Source organism: Leptonychotes weddellii, chromosome 5 (assembly GCF_054177405.1).
Source record: "Leptonychotes weddellii isolate Sample4059 chromosome 5, ASM5417740v2, whole genome shotgun sequence".
NCBI classification, from domain to species: Eukaryota; Metazoa; Chordata; class Mammalia; order Carnivora; family Phocidae; genus Leptonychotes; species Leptonychotes weddellii.
In genome coordinates, this window is record NC_138373.1 from 106,094,921 (window position 1) to 106,104,578 (window position 9,658).

At 34.0% G+C, this 9,658-nt stretch overlaps 1 protein-coding gene across 1 annotated transcript; it reads left to right on the plus strand.

Annotated features, from left to right (window-relative positions):
* The first annotated feature begins 7,677 nt into the window (after window positions 1–7,677).
* On the plus strand, window positions 7,678–8,614 carry LOC115937505 (olfactory receptor 9S13-like). The gene is given in 2 exon segments (XM_031019621.2): window positions 7,678–7,857; window positions 7,859–8,614. Coding segments are annotated over 2 exon segments (936 nt in total).
* The last annotated feature ends 1,044 nt before the right edge of the window (window positions 8,615–9,658 follow it).

A 9,658-nucleotide genomic window follows, 5' to 3' on the forward strand; every position in this document is an offset into this window, starting at 1 on the left:
ATAGAAGAGGTCAATGAAGGACAGGTTGCCTAGGAAGAAATACATTGGCGTGTTCAGCCGCGGATCAGTCATAATAATGGTCATCATCCCAACATTCCCTAGAAGGATCATGGCATACACAAGCAGAAAGAGCAGGAAGAGGAGAATGTGGAGTTCTGGGCGGACCCTGAAGCCTACAAGAATGAAGTCAGTCACTTCTGAGTGATTGTTTGTCCCCCTGTCACCCATGGCAGAAACCTGCTGAAAGGCACAAGGCAAAATAAACAAATGCAATCCAGGCTTTGTTCCTAGTGACATAAATAGTTTCTTAAATGTAGAATAAATTTTTTACATCTTAATTAAGTATTGCATATAAAATAATTCTAATGTCATGAAGAATCAAGAATTTGCATAGATAATACTAGACTTAGGAAACTGATATTCAGTTAATAATCAGTCAAAGAAATTCCTGGGTTATTGTATTTAAATCATAATTTTGTTGAGAGTTCAGCCAGTAAGTAGCATTTAATATTGTCTAATTTTAATCACCTTTGAAATTTCTATTTTTAACATTTTTGTAGTTAAGGAATTTTCATTATCTAAAATAGGAGTGTTACGAAAATCTAAAATAATAGAGATGTTACATGTAATCTCTATGACATTGTTTGTAGCCTACGATAGTCCAGTGTTAGAATCATTACATGACAATAATAAATATATTTTAAAATGTTGTTACCTTATTTACTTCAGTTTCTTTAGTTTTCATTATTACTGTATCCATCTTTGAAAATAGGGTAAAAATAAATGTTATTTGTATGTTAAAATTAATAAAATTTAAAAACCACTTATATTACATAAAATGCTCTAAAGCTCTTTCTAAATAAATGGTCATTTCCTCAGATCAAGCCCATCCCCCCAAATAAGGCATTTTTATTGCCTCATTATAAATATTTTACTTCCACTAGTAATTGTTTAATTAAAATATTCCATAATCAGTTAGCTCTTTTTCTGAAGCAGGGGGAAGCTGATGAACATTCTAGTTCTTACACTGCAATAATGACTTTCTAGCAAAGTTGCATCAATTCATGGGATCTTGCTCTTTAGTCAGGGCAAGTATATTTAAGGAATATATATAAAGGAAAGTTCCTTTTGTAAATTCTAGTAGGCTTTATATGTCTTAAAATAAGGCTAATGAGATAACCATGGGTATTAAAGGACCTTAGTAACTCTGTCATCCAGGGTCCATCATCATTTGTTTGAATATCAACAGTGGTTGTTTATGATGGTCTTACTTATTTTTAGTCCTGTGAAATCTTTCTTCCGGATATTTCAACATTAAGGTTTTGCTCATCATCTGATTGATTCCATTGGGAGAGGAGTAATCTTAAAATCAATTATGGAGACATAAGTGCAGGCTCGAGGGCTGTTGTCCATGAGGACTGTAGTAAGCTCAGATACAAACAAATAATCTAATAATAGTCCAAGTACAAGGAACTTTTCCTTTTTATTGTAGGTATCCTTTGGGAAATTTCTTCGGACTTAATTTTTTTCATCGACGAAGAAAAACTTTCTGGTAATCGTCATAGCATATATATTAGTAGGCACAGAGAAACAGATTTAAAAGTTTGTACTATATGAGAAAAGTGCTGGATAAGTGACTATTTTTAATTATGTAGTAAATTACATTTATTATAATTCAAAAAAGACAAAAATTAACTCAAACTTAGGGTTTACCTGTATTTCTTGATGTAGACATATTTCATGATATGATAAATACCCTGTAAATCACAATCTCAAAGTCAGATAACGTTTTGTGATTTCTCTGCTTTCCTATATTCAAATACTAAACAATTAGAAAATAAAAGAAATAATAGCATTCAATAAAATTATTTTAAAATTCCTTAGTGAAATATTTTAAAATACATTAACTATTTTGTGATGAAAAGACTACATTAAAACCATAGACATAATACTCTACTTAATGAGCTTAATATTTTGAGGATGCCCAATTTTTGTCCTAAATATTTCCATAAATTAATTGTAATCCTACTTTTTAAATCCTCTTTTAATTAAAAATTATTTCTAGAATTTATCTAGAATTTTTCAGTGTATGGAATACAAAATGATATAGGGCAAGACCTCATTATAATACAGTATTAGTAAAAGTTTGGTCATTGTAGGAAGAATAAACAGGTTAGTTACTTTAAACAGGAAAATATTAATTAAGATGAATTGAGGCCTATCAATTTGGAAAGGCTGGAAGAATTTCTGAGTGACACTCTTTTTCTTAAGATTTATTTATTTTAGAGAGAGAGAGAGTATACAAGAGCAGGGGGAGGGGCAGAGGGAGAGGGAGAGAACCTCAAGCAGATACTCCCTGCTGAGTCCTGGCATAGCTTGATCTCAGGACCCAAGATCAAGACCTGAGCCAAAATCAGGAGTCGGTCGCTTAACTGACAGAGCCCCCCAGGTGCTCCTGGGTGACTCTCTTAAAATGACCCTTAGGGCAATTTAGGATTACCTCACAAAGAGAGGTTCCCATTGGAGATACAATTTAAAAATACAACACCTTAACTATGATGCAGGGGTCAGATACAAGGAAGCAAAAAGATGTCACTACTTCCTCATCCATCAAAATTGCTTCTCTAGGAAGTTGGGGATTCAACAATGCTGCAGAATAAAGCCCATATGTTTCCACAACTTGTCTACTGGTAGAAAAAAAGTCAAAATGAGCAGAAAGTCGATCCCCAACTCACTGTTCCATTCTAAATTCAGAGTTTGTGTAGATCTAACTGGTAAGACAAAATCTGGGTCAAGAACCCTTGTGGCAGGATACATTTGGTGAACTTTCCAACTTTTCCATGTAGAAAGCACATGACATAGAGCTTGAATATCTAATCTGTAAAATATACGAGAATCTAATATACTATTTTTATCCTTAAGCTACCCACAATAGCATTAGTAATAATGACATGCTATTTTTTACAAATACATAAGAGCCACTTACTGTCATTCACAATAGATGGAACATAAACCCTCAACAAATTCACTGACTGAAATCATTCAGTGTATGCTCTTAATCATAGTCAACCTAATATAGAAATCAAATTCATTTTTAGTAAGTGTTTGTTTCTAATGTCCATGCCCATAAAGTTTTCTAGTTATCTATCAAATTAAATTTTGATTTAGTTTGAACTAAATTATAATGAATTATGATATATCTAACTTTCATAAGAAAAAGTAGTACTTGGAGGGGTGTACAAAGCCTTACTTGTAAATATGAAGAAAGGCAGGGACATCTACATCTTAATAATAATAATCTTCTTAATAATGTGAAATAGAAAACAAGTCAAAACAAAACAAAAAAAGAAAATAAATAATATAGATAAAATTACTTAGAAAAAATATGTATGATATAGGCTAGTCACATGACTTTAACATAGATTCTTTGAAAAATTACTAGTGTGTATAAAATCCTAGCCAATTTAATAAGGGAAAAGAGCAACATTAAATCACAAGGTTCGAGGCACCTGAGTGGCTCAGTCTGTTAAGTGTGTGCCTTTGGCTCAGGTTATGATCCCAAGGTCCTGGGATTGAGCCCCACGTCAGGGTCCCTGCTGAGTGGAGAGCCTGCTTCTCCCTCTTCCTCTGCCTATGGCTCTGCCTACTTGTGCTTTCTCTCTGTCTGTCAAATAAATAAATAAAATCTTTAAAAAAAAAAATCACAAGGATCAGGAATGAAAAGGGGATGACGCTACAGATTCTTCTGATATTAAAAAAACATTTTTAGGGCGCCTGGGTGGCTCAGTTGGTTAAAAAAACATTTTTAGCAAAAATTGATGATTTTTAAATAAAAATATTTTAAATAGAATAAAATTATGTGTAAAAGATAAATATGAATTTTAAAATATCTATTAAAGAAACTGAATCTTTATTAATGATATTCCTATGAAGAATAAATGACTTCACCAGTGTTTACCTGCAAACATTTAAGAAAGAAATAAGATCATTTTTACATAAACTCTGTCAGAAATAGTCATAAAGGAAATATTCTCCTACTATATTTATGAGTCTCTCATAAGTGTCATATGGACATTAAACTAAAAAATTATAGACAAATCTTACTCATAAAATTAACTTGAAAAGTTCTAAACAGAATATTAATAAATAAAATGCTTCAATTAAAAAAGAGAAGTGTATGTTTATACTGCAAATGCTGAGGTAATTCAAAAAATTTTAAAAAATGGATTTAAGATATTTTCCACACCTAATTGTGAAAGAATGGCTACCATAGATTTGTCTTCCATCACAAAACAATTAAACTCTGGAGAAAATATATGAACCAAATATTTTTAGAGATTGTATAAGTGGTGAATGACTGTAATTCCTGAGAAAAGGAAACAAATCAGGAGGAAAAGATTTTAAACGTGAATACATAGCAATAGAAACAAATCAAACCTAAGATTGAGTTAAAAAGGAAAAATAATGAACAGGTATTCAGTGACAACTGAGAAAATATTACCCATGTAACTGGACGAAGAGGGGCCAGAAAAATATTGTAAACTATAATGGGCAAATTTTTTTTTTTCATATTTGATGACAAATCTAACCACACAGATGCGAGAAAATGGGCAAAATCCCAAGCAGGATAGACAGAGAAAAACCAAATGAAGCACATAATAAAATTCTGAAGATGAGAGAAAAAGGGACATTGTCAAAGTAGCAAGAGGGGGAAAGAGACATTACACACAAGTGAATCAAAGTTAAAGCATACACTTGTCAGAAACAATTCAAACCAGAGACAATGGGACGTCTTTAAAGTGCTTAAAGATGGGAGGAGGGGAGACCAAACCAACATTCATGGGCAGGAAACAGGCTTCAGAATTGAAGGCAAAATAAGGAACTTTTCAGATAAAGGAAAACTAAGAGAATGCCTTATACCAAATTTGTGCCATAAGAAATAACAAAGAAAGTTGTCCTAGCTGAAGGGAAATATCATCAGGAAAACTAGGAAGGATCTCTAGGATCCCGGAGATGCTGTTTTCCCACTAATAGCAGTACTAGGATGTGTGAGGAGAGGGAATTTCTTTCTCTTTCAGTATGCTCCTTGGGGGTTTCTCTTTTTGATTCTAGCACAGGTGGCCAAACCCCGCCATGGTTCTCACTCTTGAAGCAATTCCTGGGCTTTGGGGATCTTCTACACCACCTCTTCTCATGCTTTGAAGTCAGAGGTGGAGGTATGGCTGCCTGCTCTGGCCAGTCTCTGTGTTATTTCGAAATCCCCCCTTTTCCCCCAACTCTTCAACTGACTGTTTAGATTATTCTCTGTATAAAATTTTCTTCTAATACAGGCATGATGTGTTAGTACAGATAAGAAACGAGTTTCTAAAAGTAAGGGTTGTTACCCACTCAGATGAAAAATAGTGAATTTCCCTCTGTGTAGATCATGAAGTTAAAAAAAAACGAGTCAAATACTTCTTATCCAAATGTGTTTAATTATTATTATTTTGTTCAGTAAGTAGAAGGATAGTTCTCACGTCCTCTAGAGAGCCTTTGTACTCCCCAAAGGTCTGGTGAGTTTCAAATGAATAATTTCTTCTCCCACTTTTCTTTTGCATTCTGATACAAAGTATATTACTGGTGAGAAAGACTCTGGTGCCTTGTTAATATCTTTCAGAGGGAATGCACACCACTCTGGTTTTCCTCCTCATGAGAGAATTTCTTTCCGGACGCGTCCCAGGTCTGGTTGTTGATGACAATGAAAAAATACAATAAACTAAGAGAGAGAGAGAAACAAACTAAACAAACTACAATTGTTGCTAGTACTTGTTCATCGTAGAGGTTGGAGTCTGATCTGACCAGGGAAGAAAGGCAATCCATGTTGCAGGAAGACTTCCTGTTAAGCAAAGGTGCTCTTCTTTTCGTACTCTTTTTCTTCATGATTTCACATATAGTAGAGGGTTTACAAGATAAGAATTGGGTTCATTCTTAAGAATATCTTTTATATCTAATTTATTCTCAACACATTCTTTTCCAGATCGCTTTAGTTACATCTTTTTTTTTTTAATTTTTTTTTCTGTTGAAACCAGAAACGTTTTTATGTAAAATATGAATTTAAGGAAACCATGCATTTTTTTTTAGTTGATAGGCCCTAACAGAGGCTATTCTGATGATTCTTCTGACTTCTAAAATTAATCAGTCAATATTTCTGTTAACTTTTAATTTTTTGAAGAAAGTAGATATCATAGATACTGGACCAAATTGACTCTAATGTACTTGCATAGTCCCTACCTGTCTTCAAAGAATGTCATAATTAGTGAAACCATAGCAGTGACAACAATAAAGATGACAAGAGATATTATGAGACATTGTGTAATTTATATCATGTATAATTTTATTTATTACAATTATACAATTTACATAATAATTTTATATATGTATACAATTATAATTATAAAATTATAAAAGACATTTCCATACTATGTGAATCTTTGAATTGTTTGCAAGTTTTTATTGACATTTTATGACAGATTATTGAATAGTAAACCACTCTGCTGCTCAATCTCATGCCTCTAAAGAAGCTTTTGAAATCTGTTTTTGTCTTAATTTCTCCATACATAAAGTAAAATAAAAAATTACTTCCTTTCCCTACCACCATGTTTAAGGACACATAATAGCATATGCCTAAACAAATACAATGTGAGCTTGTTTAAATACATATTTCTTCCTTTTTTCCCATTTATACCTGTTTTTAAATTGTCCTGTGTGCCTTCTCTCCTCCATATGCACAGATCTTTGTATTTTTTTATTAGATTTGTCTGTTTCTGAAAGGACAGAAAAATCTCTACCCAAGATCTTAGAATTCCCCACCTGCATTCCAACCTGCAAATTCCAAAGGGAATAAGAGAGGGAAAGAAGGAAGGAAGGAAGGAAAGAAGGAGGGAGGGAGGGAAGGAGGGAGGGAAGGAGGGAAAGAAAGAAAAAAAGGAGAAAGAGAAAAAATAAAAGTCTAATGAAATTATGTTTAGAAAATATATGCAAGAATGACTTCTGTTTTTAGTAGATGAATTGTACCACTAAGAGTGCACGTCACCATAGGGACAAAAATAATGGAAGAAATAAGAATATGAGGTTAATGTGTAAAAGGATGATCCTTTTGTCAGAATTTGAAGTTTTTCTCTTCATAATATAAGAAAGATGGATATAATATTTGTCTATTATTTTTCTATAGTAGATAAGGAAACTAAATGATTTTTAAAAAAATAAAAATAGGCCATAAATTTAATGGATTTTCACTCCAAATGAACTTTTAAGTGGATTATAATGTCTGTGAGAAATATCTTTCACTAGAGGAGGTAACTTTCAATGGCAGTAACTGATAACTCAAGAAGGGAAAAACGAACAACAAGCTCTTGTTTCTAGACAATTTCCTAGAATCTCCATTTCTCCAAAGCACGCTTAGAGGACAAATCTGCATTATTTGCAAAATAAGTATATCTCAATGGATGACCAATTAGATTAAATTCTTTACTCTTTAAAAATAGTAATCTGTTCTGTAATGGTGTTTTGTAATTTCCTGGGAACAAGATGATGAAATTTTTTCTATGCTGGTTTTTAGTTATTTTTACTAAAACAAGTATTCTGATCACTCATTTCTTTCGTTTTTACCATCTCTCCGGTTCCACCTACATCTCAGCCATGAAGAGCAAGCTTAATAGGAATTACTCAGAAGTGACTGAGTTCATTCTGCTAGGCTTCAGAACCTCTCCAAAACTACAAATCCTCTTATTCCTAGTGTTCTTGCTGATCTACGTGATCAATGTGGTGGCAAATATTAGCATGATAACCGTCATTAAGATGGACTCCAGACTTCAAATGGCCTATGTATTTCTTCCTTAGAAACTAGTCCTATTTAGATCTCTGCTACTCCACAGTCATTGCTCCCCAAACTTTAGCCAACTTCCTGTCTAATGAAAAGAAGATTTCTTACAATGGCTGTGCAGCCCAATTTTTCTTCTTTGCTCTATTTGTCACAACTGAAGGCTTTCTTTTGGCTGTCACGGCATTCGATCGATTCTTGGCCATTTGCTCCCCTCTCCTTTACCCCGTGCACATGTCCCAGAAAGTCTGTGCTCAGTTGGTGACTGGGTCCTACATCTGTGGAGGCATCAACTCCATAGTCCAAACAGCTTTCACCTTCAGTTTGCATTTCTGTGGAGAAAACAGACTGGACCACTTTTTCTGTGATGTCCCAGCCCTGATCAAGATCTCTTGTGATGACACTTTTGTGAACGAGATTGTGCTGTTCATTCTCTGTGCCCTCATCAGCAGCAGCACCACAACTGTCATTCTGGTTTCCTATGCTTACATCCTCTCCACTGCCCTGAAGATCCCCTCCACCCATGGCAGGGGTAAGACCTTCTCCACCTGCAGCTCCCATATAGCTGTGGTGAGTTTGTTCTATGGGACCATGTTCTTCATGTACGCCCAGCCCGGGGCCATCTCCTCCCCAGAGCAAAACAAGATCGTAGCTGTGCTCTACACACTAATAATACCAATGCTAAACCCTCTAATATACAGTCTGAGAAACAGAGATGTGAAAGATGCTGTGAAAAGAATATTACACAGGAAATGATTCCTTCCGTGATGTTTGTAAAACCATGAGGCAGTGGGCACAGTCTGTTTTCTAAGGGTCCCAGTTATCCTTATTCTTGGAAAATTAGTATATCAAAGATATTTTTATATATGGCAATAAACGTTTTTCTAAGAATTACAAAATGGTATTTCTGTGCCTAAAATACATGAAAACATTGTTTTCCAATTTCAGATGTGATAATAATATCTTCATTTCAATTTTACTTTAAGAAGTAAATAGTAAGAGCTGTTACTATATAATAATTAAAGTATTACATCTGTGTGAACTATTCTTTAACTTTTCTATCCTACCAAGCAAGTACACTGATCCTCGTTTGGAAAAGGGAGCAGCTGCACTATGTACGTGGCAAAACAGAATGGTAATGGTTGCATAGAACACTTTTGAGTAAAGGCCCCTTCTTTCCCAAAGATCCAGGTTTATATTTTGAAGAGTATCATCCTTAGAATAACTACCGCTATAAAAAGAGGACCCCCAGTATATTATTTGAGAAGCAATTATTCACATGGAAAATATATGGCAATAACATTCTATTAATTTTTATTTCTTCATTTTTTTCTAAATATAAAATGATATATTTTATAATAAAATCTGATACATAAAGAACACATAACATTATTATCACTGTTTTTCAAATGAGGAAATTGAGAGAGCCGGAGACTAAGTAACTTGATGTAGTCAAAACTCAACGCTAGTATGGCTCCAGAATTTTTATCATTCAATATCATATATTGCTTTGCAATATATATTTGTGAATGTAATCTCACAATCTAGAAACAGCTATTTCTGAAGCGAGGTATAGATATGGGGCCAGTCCTGTCATTGACACATTATCCTGTCATTATTTTATTTATTTATTTATTTTTTTCTCACACAAGCGAGAATGTGGGAGTGCAAAGGGAGAGGAAGAGAGAGAATCTTAAGCAGGCTCCATGCCCACACGGGGCACGATCCCATGACCCTGAGCTCATGACCTGAGCTGAGTCAGACGCTTAACCAACTGAGTCACCCAGATGCCCCATATCC